The sequence below is a fragment of the Rhineura floridana genome, chromosome 15, assembly GCF_030035675.1.
Source record: "Rhineura floridana isolate rRhiFlo1 chromosome 15, rRhiFlo1.hap2, whole genome shotgun sequence".
Classification (NCBI taxonomy): Eukaryota; Metazoa; Chordata; class Lepidosauria; order Squamata; family Rhineuridae; genus Rhineura; species Rhineura floridana.
This window is the reverse complement of record NC_084494.1, coordinates 34,942,094-34,967,471: the sequence shown is the minus strand read 5'-3', so window position 1 is coordinate 34,967,471 and position 25,378 is coordinate 34,942,094. Positions and strand designations below refer to the sequence as shown.

At 47.9% G+C, this 25,378-nt stretch overlaps 2 protein-coding genes across 7 annotated transcripts; both read left to right on the top strand.

The window, feature by feature from the left end:
* Positions 1-1,094: 1,094 nt before the first annotated feature.
* Positions 1,095-13,029, top strand: CCDC61 (coiled-coil domain containing 61). 5 transcript variants are annotated; one of them, XM_061597523.1, is made up of 14 exons: positions 1,095-1,251; positions 3,102-3,272; positions 3,869-3,951; positions 5,177-5,337; positions 6,136-6,288; positions 7,181-7,397; positions 8,640-8,722; positions 8,857-9,098; positions 9,364-9,442; positions 9,566-9,693; positions 10,667-10,745; positions 10,976-11,042; positions 11,198-11,270; positions 11,632-13,029. In XM_061597523.1, exons 1-14 carry the CDS (start codon positions 1,155-1,157, stop codon positions 11,727-11,729), a joined length of 1,731 nt encoding a protein of 576 aa, XP_061453507.1. In that variant the 5' UTR covers positions 1,095-1,154; the 3' UTR covers positions 11,730-13,029. The 5 variants fall into 5 exon arrangements, with proteins under 5 accessions (XP_061453507.1, XP_061453510.1, XP_061453509.1 ...); XM_061597526.1 differs by having other exon boundaries at positions 1,163-1,251; positions 3,098-3,272; XM_061597525.1 differs by having other exon boundaries at positions 1,185-1,251; positions 3,043-3,272.
* A 4,803-nt stretch (positions 13,030-17,832) lies between these two features.
* On the top strand, positions 17,833-24,151 carry LOC133370338 (prolactin-releasing peptide receptor-like). 2 transcript variants are annotated; one of them, XM_061596516.1, is made up of 3 exons: positions 17,833-18,238; positions 19,157-19,391; positions 20,983-24,151. In XM_061596516.1, exon 3 carries the CDS (start codon positions 20,983-20,985, stop codon positions 22,054-22,056), a length of 1,074 nt encoding a protein of 357 aa, XP_061452500.1. In that variant the 5' UTR covers positions 17,833-18,238; positions 19,157-19,391; the 3' UTR covers positions 22,057-24,151. The 2 variants fall into 2 exon arrangements, with proteins under 2 accessions (XP_061452500.1, XP_061452499.1); XM_061596515.1 differs by lacking the exon at positions 19,157-19,391.
* The last annotated feature ends 1,227 nt before the right edge of the window (positions 24,152-25,378 follow it).

The following is a 25,378-nucleotide window of genomic DNA, read 5'->3' as shown; positions in this document are numbered from 1 at the left end:
GCTTTTTTTCTGCTGCAGAAGCAGTCAGCACACTGCCTGTCCCCAAACGAGTCAAGTAGTTTGTCCCATAATATACTATACACAAGGCTTTTTGTGTGTGTGAGAGAGACAATACTCACCAGTACCTCTTTTTTGCTGCCTATGCTAGCCATTTTGTGCTGGCACCCATTTTTATCTTTTATCCAGATACAAGTACTGGCACCTCATTTTTTTACCGAGAAAACACTGACTAGTAGTATAAGATTGTGAAGACTTGAACGGAACCAATATTTATCTTTTTTGTCTATTACTTTTTGACTTTTCTCATCGATTTCTTTTTTAGAAACTACCTAGCTCCTTATCACATCCCATGTGATCACACTGCACAAAAACTTACTTCTCACTGCGCAAATAGTTTTGACATTGCACAAAATGTGCCTAGTTGCACATTAGAGTAAGCCTTGTGTAGGACTGCACGGCAAAGATCTTCAGTTGCCAGCACAGACTGAGAGGGTTGAATAAAACCAGTGAGCCTGTAAATGCTACGTACCAAGCGGCAGCACAAGAACTTTTAAATGTGAGCTTAAATGGAATGAGTTGTTTTAAAATCTCACCTGGCGGGCATTAATACGCGTTGGCTTTACTGAGCGCAGGAGGTTTCGTTTTCACTTTGAGCCCTCCACCAGCACGGCTCCCTTCCCTCTCCCCATCGCACGTACCTCCTGCTTGCCCGCCCCATCGCATCTCGGATTCCCAGCGCCCTTCAGAGCTGGAGAGCTCCTTCTCTGGGCTGGCCGCTCAGGTGCATGAACAGCAACGCGCTCAACAGCCACGAGAGGGCAATAGAGCAGCGCAGTTCCGCGCCCACCTTAGGCGTCTCTCCATAGGCGGATCTTCGGAGCCTCGACGAGTGACAAGCAGAGTCGCCAATAGCCGGCTTCGAGAGGCGGGCGTAGTTCAGGGCGGGCTTCTTAACTTGATTGCCAAGGATACCTGAACCAATAAGCGCCGCTTTTCCATATTGCTCGACTTGGATAGGGCAGCCCACGCCCCTTCCCCAGACGCAAGAAGAGGGAGGGGAGGGGCTTCGTATTAGGGGCGGTCCCATCTTGTTGACTGACGGCAAGCGTCGCGTCCGATGGCACCAGGGAGATGACCGGCGTTGCTGGGAGCCAATGGCGGCGCAGAAACTCTGGAGCGGGTGGCCAATGGGAGAGCGGCGAGGAGGAGCCTTTCGCCAGGAGCGGCGGTTGAAGGGGGACCGGCGCGCAGGTAAGTGGCTGGTCGGGGCCCCCTCCCTGTTATTCCCCTTCCGTCAAAGTACTTGCCCCTCCCGCTGTGCCCTAATAGTCGCCTCCCCCCCAAATTAATGCTAATTAACTCTCAGGCATTAATGTTAATTAATTAATGCTAATTACCCTCCCCCCTAAATTAAGGACCTGAGGAAAGCCCTTCTGTGTCAGGCCAAAAGCCCATCTAGTCCAGCCTCCCGTTCTCTGTGCAGGTCAACCAGACCCCTGTATGGGAAGCCCACAAGCGGTAATTAATGTTAATTAATTAATGTGCCCCATTAAGGATTTAAGAAGATGCCTGACTGCCTCAACATACCTCCAGAAGTAGCCTCTTCCCATCTGAATAGTCACCTCCTTGCTGCTGTTGTTGTTGTTGTTGTTGTTGTTATTATTATTATTATTATTATTATTATTATTATTATTATTATTTCTGTCTTGCCCAGAAGGAGCCTAGGGCAGTATATAAGGGACAAGACACTTAAAACCTCTTAAAAATAAAGCATTCTTAAAACATCTTTTTAAAAAATACCTTAACAAGCAATTCCAGCTCAGACGCAGACTGGGATAAGGTCTCTACTTAAAAGGCTTGTCGAAAGAGGAAGGTCTTCAGTAGACACCAAAAAGATAACAGAGGCAGCTCTTGTCTTAATATTCAAAGGGAGGGAATTCAGTATTCAAAGGGTCGGTGCCACTAGACTAAAGGTCCACTTCCTACATTGTGTGGAACTGACCTCCTGATAAAATGGTATCTGCAGGAGGCCTTCACCTGCAGAGCGCAGTGATCGACTGTATGTCATTGTTATTATTATTAGAATTCATTAGCCACCCTTCACCCAAAGGTCCCAGGGCAGGTTACAGCAACTTTAAAACACATAATTAAAAAACGTTAAAAACAATCTAAACAACATCACAGAAAATAGGGTGGCTATATATATAAGTGGTAAGATGATCTTTCGTGTATCCTCGTCCCAAACTGCACCAAACCAGAACTTGAAACTTGGCCTGGTAGCTAATAGGCAGCCAGTGCAGTTCTTTCAGCAGCAGGGTGACATGTTGGCTATTTGCTTCCCCAGTGAGCAGTGGCACTGCCATGTTCTGCATCAACTGCAGCTTCTGGACCCACCTCAAGGGCAGCCCCACGTAGAATGCATTACAGTAAACCAGCCTGGAGGTTACCAGTGCATTAATGCCAATTATTGCCTGCCATTCCTGCTAATGAAAGCTCCCTACTAATGCTAAATATTAATTAACACCACCCCCATTAATAACATCAGAACAGCCCTGCTGGACCAGGCCAAAGGCCCTAGTCCAGCATTCTGTTCACAGAGTGGCCAACCAGATGCCCTCAAGCATTAATTAATGCTAAATATGCTCCCCTGTTAATGCTAATTCTCACAGTTTCTCCACCCTCCTCTCTGTGTGCCCCCCCCTGCAATATTATGTCTTTCCTCCCTAATTTTTTAAGTTTTCACAGCCATATTCAATCCAATATTGTCTCTCTGGGCCTTGAGACAAAGGCAGGAAAATACAAGCAGAGCAATAGCACTAAGTAACTCCACCAAGGAAGCCAAGCGGTACCCTATAGGGGAAGACAAAAACAATTAATAGATCAGAGTTATTGGTTATTCTGCCCTGGGAGAAATGTTTGTCTCACTTCCCAGTGCAGTAATGTGAGGCAAACCATCTTCAAAAGGACTATTGATGGGGGAGGGCTGTCATTGACTTCACATTTGGCTTGTAAGTTTCCTTGCACTCATTTTACCCCACATAGACAATTGTGAGTGGAAGGTTGGCATTCAAAAGTTGTGAACTTCTCGCCTTGCAAGACAGGCGGAGAGATTGTTGGGTCCACCATGGCCAAGCTGCACGGGCTGCAAGCTGACTACGTTTTCCGTGGCGTCGAGCATGTCGTTCGGATGACGGTGGATGGAAACCTTCTGGAAGTAGAAGTGGAAGACCGGCTCACTACGGATCAGTGGCGAGGGGAGTTTGATGCTGCTTGTGAGTAATGGGGATTGCGGGCAGGGGGCAGGGGGCAGGGGGAATCCTGAGAGGTGGATGAGGTCAGAGTAGGGGAGGCCACAGCGCAGGTGAGCGGCGGCATCTTGGACCTAGTTCCACCCATGCTGCAGCACCTGCCTGAACTATTTGGGGACTAGGAGCAAATGCCCCACCATGCAGCAGCACTCTGTCCTACAGGGATGGAGCTTTGAGCCAGAGGTGGGTGTAACGTCCCTGCAGAAGTGAACAAATTTTGGGGTGGGCAACCCAACCATTGCAGTTTCCAGCAAATGCCAAGCCCCAAGGGGTAGGGTCTGACCTCAGGCTGCTATGCAAATGGGGCAAACGGAAGCACCTCAGCTGCCCCCTTCAAGCGTGGGGCTGGTGAGAGGCAGCAGGAAATACTTTCTCTGCTTTGGAGTACCTGGCAGGTGCAGAGATGAGCCAGCTCACCTGTCCTTCCCTTCCAGCTCAGAGCCGGCGAGAGGCCTCCTGGTTTCCCCCAATTCTGCTGGGAGGTTGTAGCTCCATGTTCCCCAAGCGAGGTGCGCTGTGTAGACATGCGTCTCTCTTGTTACTTACTTCTTTTCCCTTAGTCATTGAAGACCTCACTCACAAGACTGGGAATTTCAAGCAGTTTGGGATCTTTTGCAGCATGTTGGAGTCAGCCCTTGTCCAGGTAAAGCTCGATTTGGCTTCGGGCCAGCTCCTTCCGTTGATCGCTTCCCTTCTGTGTGCCAAATGGAAAAGCCCTGAGCATCTGAAAATGTGTCTCGGGCAGCGTTTCCCGTATTTCTTGAACTTTGCTTCCTTTCTAAGCTTACTCTCCACTTCTGTCCCCCTCAGCCCTTCCCTACCACCTACCACCTACTGTATTCTGAAGGTGGGCTGATGGAGGTTTTTTGCATGCTGTCAGTGGGGCTGGTGGTTCCATGTCAGTGGGGCAGCGTAATCTGCTCCAAGATTTAGTCTGAACTTTCAAGGAACTGAGCACCTTGGACAGCTCCTTGAAAGTTCGGACTAAAACCTGGAGCAGATTCCGCTGCCCCACTGGCATGGAGCTACCAGCCGCCACTGCGTGCACTTGTGGGCTTACAGTGGGATGGGGAACTGAGTGTGGCCCTTCAGACCTCTTTATTTGGCCCTTGGGACTCTCCACTGGCCACAATCCTCACCAGCCTTGCTTTACTCTCACTAAACGCTCTCCTTTCCCAAACCAAAGTGGCACAAAGTGTGATGTAGGAGATACTGTGTAAGGGAAGGAGTGAGGAGACCCAGCTTCACACACACACACAAACACCTGCTCAGAGCTTGTTAGGTGGACTTGGGCCAGTCACTGCCTCTCTCAGCCTAACCTACCTCACTGAGTTGTTTTGAGATTGGAAAGGGGGAGGGAAGGACCTTCTGTGCTTCCCTGAATATTTTGAAGGAAGGAGAGGATAAAAAAGTAATAAAAATGGATAGTGGGAACAGTCATCCTCTTCCTGCCCCCCATCTGATGTGGATGGGGCTGATGAGAGTTGTAGTCCAAAACATCTGGAGGGCAGCAGATTGGAGAAGTGTGCTGTAAAATGTACTACTCTGACAGTTTAGAGCAGGGATAGCCAACATGGTGCCCTGCAGATGTTGTTGGACTACCACTCCCATCGTGCTTAACCACTGGCTATCAGACTGGGGCTGATGGTTGTCCAGCAACATCTGGGGGGGCACCCCATTGGCTCCCCCTGGCTTAGGGTGTTCCTGCCAGGTTCCTGGACTTTTTTCTTTCTCTCTCCATCACCCTGTTTCTGTCCTGCATCTCTGAATTCCTTTTCTTAGTTCCAGAGGCACTTAGTCCAGGATAGGACTATCCTGGTTGTGTAAATGGGCCTTGATGGGCAGTTGACTGTGTGTTTCTCCTACAGAGCAGCGAGTCAGTTACTCTGGACCTTCTCACTTACACAGACCTGGAGTCGCTGAGGAACAGGAAGATTGGGGTGGCCCCCCGGCACACCTCTGCTGCCAAGAACTCCCCGCTGAGCTCCAAACGCTACCTCATATTGATCTACTCAGTGGAATTTGACAGGTGAAGGCTGGATCCTGAACGTGGGTCCTGGTCCCAGACAGTCTCTTGGCTGGGAAGTGGCCACTGTGCCTGCTGCCGGCTGGCTGTGGCTGTGTTGCGGGTGTGATGGGGACAGGCAAACCCACATTCTCTGCAAGACCCCAGATATCTTGTGGGAGACAGGGCCTGAGTGCCACTGTGGCTTTATAGCAGGGGAGGGAAGCAACCCGATGAAGCCGGTCCCTTCCTTCGCTCCCCAAGAGGAAGGAGGAGGTGGAAGGCCAGGGTGCTTTTCACCCTTTCCTTTCCACATCCAAAAGACAGACAAGGAGAAAGGAGCAGAGTCCCCTCCTTCTGCCTCTGAGCCCAGGACTGTCCGTGGAGCTTCCTGGCTGTCTCATAGCAAGAAAAGGCCGGAGGTCAAGGACTATAGCAGCCACAGCTGGCTGGGGCCCATGGGAGTTGTAGTCCAAAAGGGCCGCAGGGCACCAGGTTGGCGACAGGCTGAACTACAGAGCGGGAGGAGCTGGGGTAGAGCAAGGGAAGGACTCTCCGAATAAGCATTCAAGATAAGAAGCAGGAGATGCTGCCTTTCCCCCACTGTCTCCAGTGTTGCAGTTTGGGTTTGGCTGTCCCTTCCCAGCAGATGCCATCAGGGGTTGCTAGCCAGCCCAGTCTTGGGAGGGGACGGTTGTTCTCCGAGGCCAAACACGGTGACAGTTTGGCACAAGTGCCAGTCCTGCCCACTGAGCCGTGGCATTTCCTGGCGTCCACAGCGGGGTTTGTGAGCCGTGGTTCCCTTTCCTCATTTCTCGGCAGGATCCACTACCCGCTACCGCTGCCCTACATGGGGAAGCCAGACCCGGTTGTCCTGCAGAAGGTGATCCGGGAACTAAAGGAAGAGCTGGCCATGCTGAAGGCAAAGCCAGGCAAGGATTTCCGGGATGTGGAGATCCGCCGGCTCCGAGATGAGTGAGTGGGAGAGGGGTGAGGGAGGGTTAACCTGAGGCAATCTGTGTTGGCGTCTGGGTCATCTGCTGTCCTGGACATGGGACACCCACACTGCCTTCTGAATTTGCCTTGAGGGTGATGCCTGGTCCAGGCATTTAGGGACTGGGCCACCTGGTGTACTAGGAGATCAGTGTGTGATGGCTAGTGGGTGACATTCAGGACTGCTGGAGTTTCTCCTGGGTTCCAGGGAGGGTGGATGGTCTTGGGGGTTTTGTAGGAAGGGAGAGGCTCTGGAGGACTGCAATTCACAACTTTGGGAGCAATAAGAGATCTGGTGGGTAGGTCACAGACATGTAAATGCTCCTTTTGAACCAGAGAAATGCATGTTAAGACCAGTTTTTCTCCCTGAATCTTTGTTCTGACCTTTGTATCTCTACCATTAAACCCCCCACAAAACTAACCCTTAAATTTACCAAATTTATCTGTTGTTTTCCTATAAAATGTTGAAGGAAACTCCAAAGAGCAGTAAGATCGAACAATCCACCCACCTCAGTCCAAAAATCCAAACAGAGGCAAGCATCAAAAGTGGCAATAAAACAATCATTGTTAAAAAATCTACATTTGTTCAAGCAGCCCTTATATCAGTCTGGAAATGCTTTTAAGAGAAATGTTCACTTTCTGGTGCAACACAGTAAGAGATGAAGAGTGTAGCTTTGAATTCCTAAATTTTTAAAAAAGCGGCAAGAGCTAAAACAGGCTGCATCAAAACAAAGGCTCTGTTAAACCCACAGCTCATCTTAGTTAAAATACCTTTGCTAAACCTCTGGTACAGGCAAGCTCAGATCTCAGGTCTCGCAAGGACTTGGTTCTCTGTTTCCCACTCCTGAGATCCTGACTGGCTCCACCTTGGCAGGCTGCAGCTCGCCTTGGAGGAGAAGCAGTCGGCGGAGACAGCCCTGCAGAACATGCAGGAGGAGCTTAAGCTGACCAGCAAGAGCAGCGCCCTGAAGGAAGTCAAGATCCTCAAGAAGGTTGTGCAGAGTCTCGAGGAGGAGCTGACCAAGGAGAGGGCAAAGCACCAGCGACTCGCTAGCAAGCGTCTGCAGGAGAGCCGGCAGCTGGCTGATGAGGTGGGCTGGACCGTGATCTTGCGGGATACCCTCCGTCTGCTGGGTGGGGCAAGAGTGTGCTCAGAAGTGTTATGTGGGCTGTGCTGTGCGTACTCTGTGCTGCAAAAGAATTGAACAATTCTGCAGCCTGGAAATGCTGAATTCTGCGACCTGAATGAACAGCGCACATAAACGTGACAGTGCTTATTTCTGCAAAATTCCATTTTGCTGGTCCTGGAGAGGGGCGAGGATCTCTGCTTGGAAGCTCTGCTCCCAATTGCTGGACATAATAGCTCCCCCCCTCCCCCGGAATGCCAGCAGGGCAGATGGTTCACACTTCCAAGCATATCTTTAAGACCAACCTGCTGCCCTCCAGCTGCATTAGACTCCAACTCCCATGAGCTTCAGCCAGTATCGCCAGCAGTCAGGGATGCTGGGAGTTGTAGTCCAAAACATTGGGAGGGCACCAGGCTGGGGAAGGCTGCCTTAAAGCCGTAATGCGTAAAACCAAGTTTGACAGGAAAGTGAATCCTCTGCCCACCAGTGCCGCGTCTTGCCCTTTTTTCTTTGCTGTTCCAGAACTGCAGCATGTTGTGTAAACCGAGAGAGAGATCAGGATCTACTGGTAGATCTTTGGGTGATTTGCAGTAGGGTAGCCAGGGTTTCTGACTCCCGGCTGCAAAACAACAGAAACAACAAAACAAATTTTCCTGCCTATCTTAGGCAACTGAAGCGAGAAAAGCTAACTAGGGAGTGTACTTTTTGGGGAAAGGGCTTGCCTGAACTCGGTTCAGTTCTGATACTGAAAACAAATTCTGTGCCTGTTCTTTAATTCTGTGTGTCTTTTCCACTTGGCTCTGGGGGTTCAAGTTTTTTTTTAAAAAGGAGATTCAACAGCCTGAAGTCTGCCTGGCCCTGGTGTAAAAGATGTGATCTGGTGCGTCCCATCTCATCACCCACCTGGGCCCCCAGGAGGGCCGTGGTGAGGAGGGGTTGACGGCAGACCATTCCTCCTCCTGTAGCTGGCCACCAAGATGAGCCCCCCCCCAAAAATACTGGTTTCAGCCAAAACTATCCACCCTTCACCCCTAGGTACTGACTGCACTTTAATATTTAATATTGCTTGTAAGTCGCTTTGGGTTCACTTTGGTGAAGAAAAGCAACTTAATGAATTTAAGAAGTAAATAAGTACTAAAAAAAATACTCTCAATTTCTCAACCTGACTCTTTACGTAAGACTCTGAGATCTTTCTGTCTGCTCCAGCTGGCGGAGATGAAAGCAACGGAGAGGAGCTTCCGGATCCGTGTGAAGAACCTGACCAATGAGCTGGCCTTATACAAGAAAGGGTGAGCACTCCTGGCCAATCACTCTGTTTGTGGTTGGATGCAGGCCCTTAAATACCAGTTTCTCTGCTGTCTCATGTGCCGAACACAGGCTCCTCTTCTCTAGCCGAGAGCGTTTGATTCTCTTCCCTTCCCAGGCGCTTCACCCCCTGCGGACTGTCTCCTCAAAACCATTCCACATCCTCACGCACCTTTGCTCCCCCCACCCTGACCCGAGCCGGCACCAAGAAGAGAGACGGCTGCCGCTCCACCTCGGAGGAGCGGTCGAACTCCCGGGAGCGCAGTGGAGCCTGGGGGCCCAGCCGGCAGCGGTCCACCTCCAGGGAGGGGCGCAGCAGGAGCCAGGGTGGCCTCCCCCGCCAGTCCCCATCACCTGCAGGTGAGAGGAGTGGATCCCCCTTCCTACATGCCGTTCCCCGCAGCCCTCTAGGAAGGAGCAGATTACCCACAATCCCAGCATCCTGCCTCAGGCAAGGGGTTATGGATTTGCAAACTCTCTGCAGGCCAAAAGAGCCTCTCCAGGAAGTCCTCCTTTCTCTGAGCTGCCAAGTAAGCCCAGGCTCAGTCCTGTGAGTGGTGCCCTGTAAGCAGACTGGACAGAACTCTTGATAAGATGTCTGTTTATGTCTTTCTCCCTCCTGTAGGCAGCCGGGCGCCCCGCTTTGACCCCACAGCCTTTGTGAAGGCCAAGGAGCGCAAGCAGAAGGAAACGGAGCAGAAAAAGTGAGTCACTCTTCTCTAGAGTTGGCTCCCCCTGCCTGCCCAGCAGTCCTCAGCTGTGGCCCATCGGCTGCAGGAACCAGCCATGGGGATGTTGTTTGGCTAATTTATCCTTTCTCACCTCAGCAAGCGATGCCTGCGACGGGGAATGGGAGACACCCCACCTAGCGGGTGGCACCACCGCACGCAGCCCAGGGGCCCGTCGGCTTTCAGCGCGTGCGGCCTGGGGAAAAGCCGGGGCAGGAGTTCTTCAGGTGTGTCTCACTGGGATGCTGCTCCTGCGTCTGTGCTACACAGCTAATTATGGAGAACCATCAGCACACACAGTGCCAAGTCCCTGCCTCGAGGTTACAGTCTAAATTTGACAAAGGGAGGGACGCGGCAAGGCGGAGGTGAACAGGGAGGAATATTCAGTCAACTCCATTCTGTGTGCTCTTGTACTTGGCTGTGTTATAGGATGGCCTGAGAACTCGGGCTCTGCCGACAAGGTGGACTTTGTGGAGGAAGTCAGAGAGGTGGCATCAGGCAGGTGTTCTGGAAGGCCGTTCCAGGCAGGCCAGAGCGGCAGGAGGTCTTTGGATGGCTTAAGGCTGGTGGAGCTGGGGAGGAAAGCATCATGGGCAGGGAGGTGTCCAGGCTTACAATAGTTTAAGATCACAATAAGATAAAAAGACATTAAAATACAAAAGCACAGCAGGAAGATATGCAGGAGTTGGAGCTGAGATGTCTACAGCCATTCTCCTTTGGCTTTGCTAGTTCATAGGTGAGATTCACTTTTCTTGCCAACGTTCTGCCAGTCTCCAGAGCTTCTGGTTGCTGCCCGCTCCTTCCTTGCCAGCAGGGCACGGCCCATCCTGTGGGAGGGTTTCCCCATTCTTCCACTCCCTTACAAAAGCTATGCTGTGTATCCCTATCCTTTTGCTGTCAATTTCACCCTGGGCTTCCAAATGTCTGCCAACTTTCCATGACATTGCAGCAGTTTAGCAAATAGCAGGGAGAGATTCTTGTAGGTGACAGTCAGATTTTAACTTGTTACAGGTAGGTTATGTACCGCCTGTTTTCATTTTGTACATTACGCCCATTTTATATATTCTAAGACCCAAGTTTACACATACACGTACAACATTTGGGTGCCTTGCATGCACAAAACGGCCTTTCCAGGTTAATCACCACAGGCAGGGCTTGCATGTCACTTGATCTCACCTCAAATGCACTCTTTTTCTGCAGTGGAAAGCTTCCGCAGCCGGCGCTCATCTGCAAGCTCAGGGAGTGAACTGGATGATTACTCTGAACCTGTTGTGCCAAGGTAAGGAAATTGGGCAGAGGGAAGGCGGGGCCTGATGGAGGGGTGGGCGACCTGTAAATTGCATGGGTTCATCAGGTGTCTTCCTGCTAAAATCAGTCACTGCCTTTTGGCCTCAGAGGGAGGCGATGGCCAACCCCCTCTGAATACCGCTTACCATGAAAACCCTGTTCATAGGGTCGCCATAAGTCGGGATTGACTTGAAGGCGGTCCATTTCCATTTCGTCCCTCAGGGGCAGGAAGCGATTGGCAAGGGGCAGGAAGCCGTTGAGTTCCTCATCTTGGAATGGCAGCACCGTGGTAAGTGGCAAGTGGCGTGAGGGTCCCTCTTCCAGAAAAGTGCTTGACCCAGGGCTTGTTGTCCACTGGACCTCCTGGACCTCGGGGGATCTTGGCTTCTATCTTTTTTTAAGCTGAAACAGATAATGGGCAGGTGCTTCTTGTTCACCATGCAGGTTCCCCAGGCAGAGAGTGGTCACAGGAAGTGCCTGGCTAGTACCCCCACCACAGCCAAGCGAGCAGACAAAGGTAAACCCTGCGGGGGTGTCCAATAGTGCCTTTAGCTAAGATGGTGCAGAGACTGGGGTGGGTTGGAGGGACCTCTCTGGGTGACGGTGAAGTCAAATCCCCACTCAACATAAGAACCTGCCTTATACTAAATTAGACCATTGGCCCATCATTGACTGACAGTGGCTCTTCAGGTTTTCCGATGGGGGACAGTCCCAGCCCTGCCTGGCGATGTCAGGTTGGATCTAGGACCTTCTGTATCCAAAGCGTGTGCTTTACCATCCACAAGCCAGAGCCCTTCCTCTCTCTAGGGTTTGCCCACAAAGTTGCGCCCCTGTCTTTGGGCCCCACACAGGGTAATATCGGTTGTCTTGTCTGACAGAGAATTTGTATGACGAGCCGTCGGCTGACCTCTCGGAGATTGATGCCCGGCTACAGGCGCTGCAGGAGTACATGAATAAACTTGAGACGCGAACGTAGCCCCTGACGCAGAACAAAGCAAGGGGGCTGTTGGTCACTCTGGTGGGGCGTGACTGCACCACAACCGAGAACAGGCCAAAATACAGAGCGCATCCTTTCCCACCCGCCCCCAGTTTGCAGCTCTCCTTCTGCCTTGTGTATGCAAGGCGATGGGCCTGAAAGGGATGATTTGGTGGTGGGAATCATGGATCTGTAAACATTCACACACAGAAGGTACACACCGTGTTTTACATAAGCGGGTGTCTTCTTGAGGGACTAGAAACTTTAGAGAGTTTTTCTTCCTGCTCTCTCATGCTGCTTAGGACCTGGGGTGGGGAGGGGACTGCAGTGTGCTAGACATACGGAAGGGGATTGAAACCTTTGGCTTTCCTTAGTCCTTTTTCAAAGTCCATCTTGCCTTTAAAGATGGGGTGTGAGAGAGAAAGTGCCCCTTGGCTATCAGATGTCACCCATTTTTCATAAGACCTCCCTCCTCTTAATTCTGTCTCCTCTCCTGCCCCTTTGGTTTAAAAAACGAAACAGATTTCAGCCTGAGAGCAAACTGCAGGTGCTCCCTCTTGCTGCTTATGTGAAAGCATTCCTTCCTTTGCACCAGCCTGGGACAAAAAAACCCACTTTCCTTTTATTGAGTTGCTCCCTCTTCCTCCAGAAGCTTCCAGGCTCCTGTCTGGCACGGAGGGGCCGAGTGCTGTTGGTTTCGGGTGAAAAGGCTCCCGACAGAGGCGAGGGTAGGAATTTCTTGGCTCAAAAGAATGGCCAAGGGGGAGATTGCAGATTAGCCTAAAAATGGCCGTGCTGCCTGTGGGAGATCCCAGTGTTTAAAACAAAGCAGGCTGGGCTCCCATCATCTGTTTTACTTCTCTGCCCGGGCAGGCACCTAAGGGAAGCGCAACTGACAAAGACACTTTTTTAAAACCACTTTTGCCCAGCCTGTTTAGTCGATGTCTCTGTTGGGTTGGACGGGGGGGTGTCAGACGACATCTTGGTTTCCTCAGCCGTGGATCTGGTTTCCAGCTGATGTCCTTTGCCCAGTTGGGATGTCTCCCTTGAGCCTGGGTGCCTTTGGAAGTGGCAAATGCAGCTGGGGGTTGCGTTGACTTCCCCTCTTAACAGGCTTGTTCATAACCTTTATGCGGGACCTCTTCTGAACATTCCCGGAAATTCTCTCTCAGCGCCTGATCTCAGAAATGGATGGTGGTTGCCTGTTTTGCCTGCCTGCCTGTGTTCTGATAACATTTTCCCCCATGTGTGGTGCTGTGTGCAGTGATTCTATTTTGTAATAAACATTTTTCCCCCGTAACGTCTCTGTCTCGTGTCTCGGCATCACTGCCATCCCCTGCTCTCCCGGCTCAGACAAAAGGCCTACCTGGCCCGGCACCCTCCTCCTGACAAGGGCCAGTCAAATGTCTCTGGGAAACTTATTTTATATTATTTCTTAGATATTCATATCCCACCTTTCCTGCAAGATGGTGTGTGCGATTCTCCCCTCCCTGTTTTATCCTCACAACAACCCTGTGAGGTAGGTTAGGCTGAGAGACAATGACTGGCCCAAGGACACCCAGTGAGCTTCATAGCTCAGTTGGGGATTTGAACCCTGGTCTCCCAGGTCATAGTCTGCACCTTAACCATTACACCACACTGAAATCCAAAAGCAGAACTTGAGGGCAATAGAACTCTCCTGCTGTTGCTACCCAGCTACTTGAGAGGCATTCTGCCTCTCTAATCCTGGAGGTACTATATAGCCATCCTGAGACAGGTCCATCCTCCATAAATTTGTCTAATCTCCTTTTCAAGCAATCTTTGTTGTTAATATTAACGTTTGTATGTCACTTTACCATATAAATATGCTCAAAGTGGCCCTCGGCAGAACAAAAATACAAATCACTACATCAATATAAAAGCATTTCAAAACAATCCAACAAATAACTCAGTTTGATATTTAATATTTAAAATCATCATAAAACCACCTATCAATCACTTAAAACATGAATTAATGACAAACATAATAAACATTCCAATACAAAAAATACAAGAAAACAGCCTGTCACCCTTTGCAAATTACCGTGGCTGCCGGCCTGCCTTGTGTTCACAAATTCCATTAATCTTGCATTGATGAATTCTCAGCTGTTGCGGATACTGCTTGTTCACTGGACAAATTGCCTATTTACCCCAGCAGGCGCTGTTAGAGAAGGCACTGGCCATAATGGCTGTCTTGTAGGGAGGCTGACAGCAGCACCTTCACTGGGGGAAGGAAATGGGAGATCAGTTGATTCAGCTGGGAGATTCTGAGAAGGGCCAAGACAGTGAAAAGTTGTGCAAAGGCTCTTCTTTTTTCAGTCCCCCAGTTTGAGGGAGAAATTTTAATATCCAGTTTTCCAAAGTTCCCCCGTAGCATTCTGCATACCTTGGGTTATGCATATATAAGTTTCAGGGTTCTTATCTGGAAGTAATATGTATAATACGCTTAGAGATTCTCTTGCTGAGAGGCAGGGCAGCTGCTGTCAGAGCAGACACGAGCAGGGGAACGTTCTTAGCCTGACGGCCGTATTCCCTAACCTTCCAAGGGCCACAAGATGATGGCAGGCAGGGCCAGAGACAACAGTGGGCGGAGCATTTGGGAGATGAGATCCTTCCAATATACCCATGAGTGAGTTGATCAGACAACAGGATTACTTTGCTCCATAATGGATGAAGCTGAAAAATCTTATTAAACGGGATGGTTAATTCAAGAGCAAAAACAGCAACTTGTTATGTGTGAAACCATGGTATCAAAAAATTAAAATTTTAGTATTTAAGTTAATTGTATTAATCCAGGCATCACTGTCTTTTTGGGGGCTGTGGTGTCATTTGCAAACTGGAGAAACTGTTGAGGGCACCACTCATATCCTGCACCCAAGCGCACAGCATAACCTGTTCTGTTGGCTATAGCACAACCCTTCATTTCAAGCCTAATTTCAAAACGGAGTGGCTGCTATGAACACCAGGAAAGGCCTCTGTGGGTACATTACCTCCATGCCTGCTTTGATCCCATTCATTATCAGGCTGTCTACATATTAGTGTCTTAAAACCAGCTGTTGTTGTTAATTAAATTTATATCCCACCCTTCCTCCCAGAAGGAGCCCAGGGCGGCAAACAAAACACTAAAAACACTCGAAAACATCTTAAAACAGACTTTAGAAAGTTTATTTTTATTTTTTTTTTTTCAATAATTTTTATTCAGATTTTCATAAAACATACAAGACAAAATCATAAAACATTCAAAGACAAAAAACAAAATCAAAAATAGTTAAACAAAAAGAAAAAAAGAAAAAAAAAACAAAAATAAAAAATAAAGAGTAAAATATTGACTTCCCATTTGTCAAAGATCAAATCAGTTATAAGTCTATAATATATAACAATCCTGTCTCCCAAGTCATATTATAAAATCACTTTCCTCCAGTAGTCATCCTACTCAATCATCAAATCTCATAAACATTACTTTATTCTTTCCACAAAAAGTCAAAGAGAGGTTTCAATTCTTTAAGAAATATATCTATCAATTTTTTTTTCCAGATAAGCATATCGATTAATCCATCTCATTACTAATTATGATAATCTTATTGTCATAACCATAGTCAAAATAAACATTTCAATTAATCCATCACATCAGAATCTGTTAGGTTCAATAATTTCAATAGCCATTGTTCTATTATCTCTATTAGTTCCATTTTCCATCTTCCATCTTCAGCAGTCCTGTCAAGTCCAGTAATCTCAATATCCAATCCTCCATTATCAGTATTCCATAATAATCTTGCTGTCAAAGCCATAGTCATATAGTAAGAGTCTGATGGGAATTACCTCTATCCCAAATATTTTCTTGCCATCCATTCTGAATAGGTTGCTGAAATACTGCTGTAAAATCATATCTCTGTTCTTTTTTTCAAAATGCACTGGGTCATCTCTTAAAAGTTTTTCCATTGTCACATGGCTGCAGTTAATTCCATAGATTTTCTCTATATTGGGCTCCATCACATCATTCCAGTCCAGAAGATTATCCATGCCATTGATAACTTTATCTCTAGAATCTTCATTCATTTCTTCAGAGATAACATTGAGTTCCAAACAATAGATTTTATTTCTAAAGTCCATAGACTCCAAATCTTGTTCCTGTTCCACGTTGGTTCCAATCTCCGGGATCTCCTCTCTCACAGGGACCCCTATTCCAGTCTCCAGGGTCTCCTCTCTCACAGGGACCCCTGTTCCAATCTCCGGGGTCTCCTCTCTCACAGGGACCCCTTCCAGGGTCACCTCTCTCACAGGGACCCTTATATCTTTAATCTCCTGCTTCATTTTACTCAATTCAATTTTCGTTATCTCAATCTCATCCATTATTTTCTGAAACATAGTTATTTCCAGATTTTCAGCCACTTTCTTAATTGCCATTTTAAAAGAAAAATATAGGAAAACCACTTCTTATTTCAGCAACAATTGGGTTAATACTCCAAACTTGGTGACATCACAGTATAAACAGTGCAGACAGCCTTATCTCTCCAATAGTTAAGTAAACAAAATGCAGTTCCCAGGATCGAAACAATTAATGGCAATCGTCAAGAAACAGATTCGTCAAAATAAAATAGACCAAAAAGAGAGTAGTCTCAAAACAGTATAATATTTTTCAAAATAAAAATCTGGAATAGAAATCCCTCTTCTGTGTATACCTTTAGAATGCAAATCCAGGACAGCTTTTTGCAACAAAAACAGAGATAAGCTATTAATTAGTGCGTAGCAGAGAGAAGTTATGGCTCCCCAGTGAGATGTCAAAAACTGATCAATCTGGCAAATCTCTTTTAAACAGCAACAATTTAAGTCAAGTAAAAGAAAAATATAGAAAGAAGGGTGCTTGCCTGTTAGTGCGTTCTCTCTTAGAAGATAAGATGAACGTTCGCTTTAACAGATAGAGCTTGCTGTTGAAAATCCGTCCCACCTTCGTCGGCTGGACCTCGTCCCATAAATTAATGAGATCTGGTCATCCCAACAAAAATAGGCTTTGAGGTTAATCTCTTCGTTTCTCCCTACCCGGGAGAAGTTTAATCAGTCAAAAAAAAAAGAAAAAACTGACTGATATATCTGAATAAGCTTCTTTTGAGGCAGGAGCCCGTCTCAAAAGCAGGCACAGGCTAAGTCACCCTTCCCGGAAGTCAGTCACCCTTCCCGGAAGTCTCAGACTTTAGAAAGTTTAGAATATATTACAACAAACCACCTTTAAAAACATCTTTAAAAAAGCTTGAAAAATCTATTAAAAAACAATTCCAGCACAGACGCAGACTGGGATAAAGTCTAAACTTAAAAGGCTTGTCTTCAGTAGGGGCCAAAATGACAACAGAGAAACAGCCTGTCTAATATTTAAAGGGAGAGAATTCCAAAGGGTAGGTGCCGCAACACTATGTTGCGTGGCGTGGATCTCCTGATGAGATGGTATCTGCAGGAGGCCCTCACCTGCAGAGTGTAGTGACTGACCGGGTATATAAAGGGTAAGACGGTCTTTCAGGTATCCTGGTCCCAAGCTGTGTAGGGCTTACACCAAAATCAGAACTTTCTCCTTTTTCTCAACTCAGATAGAAGCTGTTTTCTTGGGGGGGGGACACACATCAAAACACAGTACTGTATTGTAAGAAATGACAGGAGCAGGATAGATACATTGTGGCTAATGTTGTGGGTGGGTGCACCAGCACTGGGAACACACAGGATGCTGACATAAAAGGCAGTGCATCCGCAGCCCCAGTGTCTAAAGCAATTTGTGTCTTTAAAAACCTTTAAATGCAAATACAAGAATTTAACTTCAGGTCTTGTTGGGCCTGAAAGCACTTATGGATAACCTGTGGCCCTCCAGGGTTGTTGGACTCCAACACCCATCAGCCCCAGCCAGCATGGCCAATGGTCAGGGAGGATGGGAGTCGGAGTCCAACAGCAGCTGGAGAGGTTCCCCAGCCCTACCCTAAAGTGTTGACATGCAAGGAGAGAGGACATTGGGAGACAGGAATGGCCAAATTCTCCATGCTCAAATTTGTTTGGGAATTAGAGCCTATGAAAGACTTTTCTCCACCTCCCAGACGTGGGAGAGCAAGCTGTGGCTCCTTAGAGGTGCAGGGAAATGCACTCTGTACATGTTCGGAGGCAACTCCTCTCTATCTCCTTTTCCCATGATTAAGCCCTGGAATTCAAAATAGGTTCCAAAGCTGAAGCCTGACTCTGAGTAAGCCCTGACTTTGCCTCCCTGTCTCCTTTCTGATGCTGCATTGCTGGCAAATGGAGGGTTACAGAGCATCAGTTTTGCAAGAAGGGGAGGGGAATTGACAGAGACAAAAAAGGCCAGTCTCCCGAGTTCCAGCCTGAGCTTATCTGAGGGTTGGAAGGCACTGAAGCTCAGCACAGGAGCACCTTCACATGGAATGCCCAGGATGGAGGCTACTAGACTCGTGCCTCCAGTTTGGATGTGACATTCCCGGTGTCTTTAGAAGCCCTCTGCCCAGGTAAGCAGCACACGATTGAATTCAGCTGCCCTTTTCTGCTTCGAAACACCTTTTTCCTGACACCTGTCAGTCCAACCGATCAGGATTCTTCACGGCTCGATTCATATGGGCGCCCTTTTATTTGCGCGTAGCAAAGGAGCGAGTTAATGATCAGGGGCCTCGCTTGGGAAGGGTGTAAGGGACCTGGAGAGAAAAATAAGTGGAGGATGGCCAGATCCAAGAGATCTTCAACTAGACTTTTTGCTGGCTTTGTCAGAGAGAGAAGAATATGTGTGAAGGAAAACAGTATTTGAAACGGCTGTAGCTCCGTGGCAGAGCACCTGCGCTGCATGTAGAAGGTCCCAGTTTCAGTGGTCAGCATCTGTATGTAGGGCTGGGAGAGACCCCTGTCTGCAGCTGGGGAGTGCCACTGCCAGTCAGTGTAGACAATACTGCCCTAGATGGACTGATGGTCTGACTTAGTCTAAGGCTGCTTCCTCTGTTCTTATCCATGACATGGCAACGGAGTCTTTGAGGTCTTCTGTGACTTGGGATCTTAGACATACTGTGGACCTCTTGGTTCCCTCTCTAGCAAAGACAGGGTGGGGGAGCTAGAAATCCAAAACTCCATCCCCACCCCATTTGGGGAAATAATTGGGAGCAGAACCTTTGAGAGCTGCCCCCCCCCTGTTTTTCATGGAAAGAGACTGCATTCATTTCACAGCTGCAGCTGTCTTTTATTTTTTTAAATTATGCTTAATGTGTGCAATTTCCTCCTTTTGTTGTTTTCATCCCATTTATTTAATTTCTTCTTAGAGCCAGTCACATGGCAATTTAATCTCAAGGTTTTAATCCCCAACTCACTTGAACGCATTTGGGTGACAAAGTACATCAATTTTGTGGGTGCAATGATTGTAGATGTTATTTAAAATGTTACAGTGTTACTTAGAATCAGCTCCAAAATCCCACGAGGAGATTGCTGTCCTTATGACTTGAAGGATTATGCGGAAACAGAATGAAACTGCCACGCTCATCTGCATGGGCCCTTAAGGATGCAACAGGTTCTACATGGAAGCTCAGAAACTTTTGCATGGCTTTTGAGGTTCTGTTAGAAGCCAGAACTCAGTGAGACGGCACAGGTCTTGAACTCTGGGATTTAGGGACTGCCTTCCAGGTAAGGAGCATTTGGATATTATGGACCTCGCTACAGGAATTGTCATGTTCAGCTCTTCAGTGGAGATTGGTGGCTCTGACTGTCAGTGGGGCAGTGAATCCTCTCCGTGTCTTAGTTTGAACTTTCAAGGAGCTGTCCAAGGTGCTTTCAACTTTCAGACTAAAACCTGGAGGAGATTCACTGGCCCATTGACATCGGAGCCACCAGTCTCCACTGGAGCTCCTGCAGTTCACCATTTACAGCTACTTTGCTTTGTCTGCCCAGCCACTGTTAGAGACAGATTAGGCCAAATGGACTTTTGGTCTGATCCAGCAGTTTTTCTCATGCCAAGATGAGAAGTCACCAGCTAACCTTGCGGCGGGTCAAAAATAGCTCCCTGAGATTCACCAAACATCCATTCTGTTGCCAGTTCATTCCCCACCCCCATCACAGGAATGGGATTGATTGATTGCAGTTGCTGTGAAAGTAGAAGCAAATAATGGTTCTGAAATTCCAGCTCTCTCTAATCATCAGAGACCATTTTGCTCAAAATTGCCATGCATCACATATGGGAAATTGTACCACAGCTGAGGCTGCTGCTTAAAATGCGCCATGCCTGTGTATTCCTGAGCCGGTTGAAATGTTCCTGCCAAATATCCTTCACTTCATATGGGTGCCCCTGAGGTAGCTTGTAATTGGTCCTCCTGCGGATTGCAATATAGAAATTTGATTTAATCTCATCCATAGTACTTTATATAGCCATTTTTGTGAGCACTGAAAGCGCTCACAGACATCCTTAAAATAACCCTAGGGAGTAGGCCTGTGTTTCAATATTTTATTGCAGATTAGATTTGTTTAAAATATATTTTATTGATCTTTTTAAATTGCAATTTCATTAAGAAAAGAAAAAAAGAAAGATTAAAAATAACAAAAGGGAAAAAAGCCTGTCAGCTCACATAAACAGGACATTTAAACATCTATACATCCATCTTAGTTTACCCACATAAATCAATATATGCCGTCCAAACGTGTATCCAGACGAATGTGGTGTTTGTAGAAAGCACACTCAAATGTAGCAAGGGAATTTAGGTCATTAGACCGTTGCATAATAGTTGACGGGTATTTGTCTTTCCAGTCATGGAGTAAAAGTTTCTTAGTGACCATTAGGATACGTAAAGTCCATTCGTGCTGCCCTGCAGTTAATCCCCATATAACAGATTTGATTGCTGGGTTGCTGGGAGAGGGAAGAAGGCTTTTTCAAGGCCACCCGGTAAATTCATGGCTTGGATGAGATTTGAACCCAGGCCTTTTCCAGCCGATAGGTTATAGCCTTAACCAGCCTTCTCCATCATGGTGCCCTGCAGATATTTTGGCCGTATAATGTTAATGCTGATGGAAGGGCGCCGGGTTGGCCAAGGAGTCTCTAGTCCTTCATTATCCTGTTCCCAACAGTGATCAGCCAAGCACCTCAGCTGGCATTCAGAGGTAGACTGCTTTGAACATGGAGGTTCCATTTAGATAACACGACATCTAGCCACTGATGGTTGTTGCCCTCTTCCATTAATTCGCAGAATCCGGTAACCACCTCTTGTCCTCTTTTATGCCTCTGCAGATGACTCTGATAATGGAACCCAATGCCAGCCTCCCAAGGAACTGGAGCATCCCTGAGGACCCTTTCGTGGGGCTCCAGCTCCTGCTGCAGTTCAAGCCCCTCTTCATTCCTCTCTACTGCCTCCTGGTGGTGGTAGCCTGTCTGGGCAACCTGTTCTTGGTGTTCTGCATTGTGGCGGATGAGAAGCTGCACAACGCCACCAACATTTTCTTGGGCAACCTGTCAGCCGGTGACCTCCTAATGTGCTTGACTTGCGTGCCTCTGACTGTCTCTTACGCCTTCGAGCGCCGTGGCTGGCTCTTTGGGCGGGCCATGTGCCACGTCATCATCCTCCTACAAGCAGCCACAGTCTACGTTTCGGTCCTCTCACTTGCTGCCATTGCCGTGGACCGCTACGTGGTGGTGGCCTACCCCGTGCGGAGGCGCATCCCCATGCGCTACTGTGTTCTGGTGGTGGCCGCCATCTGGGTGGCCTCTCTGGCCTTGGCGGCTCCACCCTCCTTCCATTCCGTGTACCTGGACCTCAGCAGCACAGGCCACGACCTCTTCATTTGCGAGGAGTTCTGGAGCCACATGGAGACCCTGCGGTTGGCCTACTCGTGCGCCATGCTCCTCCTCAGCTATATGGTGCCCCTCGTGGCCGTCACCGCCTCCTACTGCTCCATCTTGGCTCACTTGCAGCGAAGGAACATCTTGGGTTTAGCAAACCCCAGTCAGGCTCAGTGGAACAAGCAGAAACGCAAGACCTTCACCATCCTGCTCGTCGCCATCCTGGTGTTCTCCTTGTGCTGGATGCCTCTCCAGATCCTCAACCTCATTCGAGACCTGGACCCCAATTTCTTGATCCTCAGCAAAAGGTACATCAACGTGGCCCAGCTCGCCTGCCACTTCACTGCCATGACTTCTGCCTGCTACAACCCTTTTATCTACGCCTCGCTCCACCACAAGTTCAGGGCCCACCTTCGAGGCCTTTTCTGCCGGAGCAAGAGCAGCCGAGACCGGCGCACACTCTCGGCCAAGCCAGGCCAGGCCAGTAACAGTCATGGCCCTGGTCCTGCCATGACTAGAGTGTGACTGGGGACGCTTGCCTTGCCCAGATGGGGGAGTCTCCTGCACCCAGGTGTGAATATTGTTGGGCAAAAAGGACCGTGAGAAGTTCCAGCACCACCTGGATTTGGTTTCCTTTGGAAAGTGGTGGCGTTCTCGGAATCTTTGCTTTATTTAGAAAAGCAGCAGTTCTGCTACTCCACATCAGGTTCCCAGAGAAGAGGCCCTTACTGCCCAAGATCCCTTCAGTGAACCCGCGGCTCTCTTTGCCTCACTTGTCACACATGCATCCTTCTTCCCCTTATTTGTATGTATACATGTCACTCTTCTGGATATCTCATTCAAAAATGCAGAGAGACGCCTAGCTATCAGGAGACCCCCTCCGAACCATTAGCTCCCACTGAAATAAACAACCATTTGGAAGGCAAATGTTGGAAGGCACACAAATGTGTGCAAGGCCAACTCAACTGGCCTTGCGCACATTGGAAGGAACATCTTTGTCTGCCAGACATAGAATCGACACTTGCTTCTTTGAGGACCTCGGACCCTGCCAGAGGCTACCTCTGTGCAACATCTCCTTCCCCTGGAACTCTTAAAGCAAGGACAGGGGAACTGTGCCCCTCCAGGCGTTCTTGGACTACAACTCCCATCATCCCTGACCGTTGGCTATGCTGGGCGGGGTTGATGGGAGTTCAGTGTCTGGCAGGCACACAGTTCCCCCATCCCTGTCTTCAAAACCAAACCAAACCAGGGGCCTCTCTTGTCGTAGAATATATTGTCCCAGCTTTCCCCAACCTGGTACCCTCCAGAAGCTGCCAGATTACAACTCTGCTAATCCCTGACCATTGGCCATGCTGGCTAGGGCTGATGGGAGCTAGAGTCCAAAGCATCTAGCAGGTGCCAGGCTCAATAAAGTTGTCATCCAAAACATCCGGAGGCCATCAGATTGGCAAAGGCGGGTTTCAGTTCATGGCTCGCTAAGATTTGACCTGAGGTCCTCCCAGGGCACAGATTTGAACCCCTACCTCAAGCCAAAACATATAGATATTGAATCTGGCAGCCCTCTTTTAGATTGTGAAGGGACAAAGGGCAGAGGCGGCTGGTCTCCAAGGTCATGTGGAGCCAATAGCAGGTTTCACTTCCGAAATGGATGGATTAATTCCATTTTGAAATGGGCTCCTACGAGGAGAAAGGGGTTGCCTCCTGTCTCCTTCTACATATTCCTTGGTGCCAAATTCCATTTTCTTAAGTGGCAACAGAAAATAGGAGAGAAGTGAAGTGGTCTGGGTAATCACATTTTCCAGGGCCAAGAGGCAACCTGAGAGTAGAGAGAGAGGTGGTGCCGAAGTGCACCAACCACCGAAATCGACATTCCAGACAGGTCAGTCCTGCAATAAGACAAACAGGAATCGAAGGCCGGTGAAATTAAGTGGGAGGCAATGCTGTGCAGTGGGTGGAAAGTGGATTGTGCTTCACCGATTCAGTGACTGCCAGCTCAACCAACAAAGGCGAACTTTGCAAATCGATCCTTGTGCAGAGCTTGCGCGTGGTTGTTAAAAAGAAAAGAACAGACTGTTGGTCTTTCGGTCGCCTTTGAGACGCACCTAGCTTATTTCAAGGGATCAAGCTGTGGTCGGCTGCAAGCCATGTTGTCAGATGTTGGGATGGACCAAACAGCAGCAAGCATCCAAAAGCAGCCTTCTCCAAGCCGGTGCCCTCCAGACATTTTGGACTACAATTCCCATCAGCCCTTGCCAGCACAGCCATACTTATGGGAGTTGTAATCTGAAAAGTCTAGAAGGTGCAAGGTAGGAAAAGGCTGATCTAAAAGCTGCTGGTTGGATTTTTAAAAGAGAAGTGCATCTGTGGAATCTTGCTTTTACAGACAATTAACACACTTTAACTTCTGCCAATGGCATTTGATGATGAGAAATGAATCCTATATAATAATCTTTATTGTTACAGTCAATGACCAGCATGAGGTAATCAGATAAAATTGTTAAAACACAATACTATAAAATAGTGTATATATATATATATATATATATATATATATATATATATATGCCTGCCGCCCAAAACATTTTGTCAGCTGCTGTGATGGTGCAAGCATTAAACGTGTTTTGAAGATAACAAACATGGTTATTTTTCCTTCTTACTTTTATTTTTCTGTGATTATTGTATTTTTAAGGCCCAGCAACTTGTGGTGAGAGATAAACTGTCTCTGAACACAGAGGTTCCATTCTAAGTTATTATGACTAATAGCTGTTGAGAAGTTTCTCCTTCTCCATTAATTTGTTGAACATCCCTTTAAAGTTGCCTAGGCTAACTTCCTCTCTACACTGTGATTGTACTTCGATGGATGCTCTTCTAACATAAACATAATTTAGCAGCAGGGATAGGTGAATCTTTAAATTTTGGTTTCTCATTTTCCAACCCACATTTTCTCCACATTTGCAGTGTTTTTTTTTTAAATCCATTTGCAAGAAATAAAACCTCATGAAAATTCATCCGCATTTTACTGCAAATTCCCTCTAATGTACACACGTTTGTATGCAGTTTTGCCTAATATGCACGTTAGCAAAGCTGTTTCCCCCTAACATTTCTGTATGTTATTTTCATTAATATATGCATTTTTACTCACACTGAACCCATGTAATGTGAATTTCTGCACACATTCCTTGGCTGAGAACTGAATGGCAATATTCAGAGAAGTGCCTGCCTTTGGGGTCTTACACTGTTTTGGAAAATGCAAATTAGGTTTACCATGTGGTGTAGTGATTAAGGCGTTGGACTACAACCTGGGAGACCAGGGTTCAAATCCCCACACAGCCATGAAGCTCTCTGTGTGACCTTGGGCCAGTCACTGCATCTCAGCCTCAGAGGGAGGCAGTAGTAACCTCCCACTGAATACTGCTTACCATGAAAACCCTGTTCATAGGGTCGCCATAGGTTGGAATCAACTTGAAGGCAGTCCATTTCATTTTTTTCATTTTAACAGCGAGCTGAATAAAATTTCTCCCCCATGCCTCTTCCCCCCACACCATCAATGCCCCCTGCTCCTCCCATGGGGAGGTCCCAGAGTGAAATCACAGCTGGACCAGGAAGTAGTGAGAGGCTGGTCCACTCCCCCTGACTGATCTGATCAACGTATCCTCGTCAAGGCAAGATTGAGATTAGTTTAGAAGAAAAAGTAAGGGTGGGAGGGACATGATGGAGGTGTACAAAATCATGCATGGCGTTGAGAAAGTGGATTGAGAAAAGTTTTTCTCCCTCTCTCACAACACTAGAACTCGTGGACATCCAATGAAGCTGAATGTTGGAAGATTCAGGACAGACAAAAGAAAGC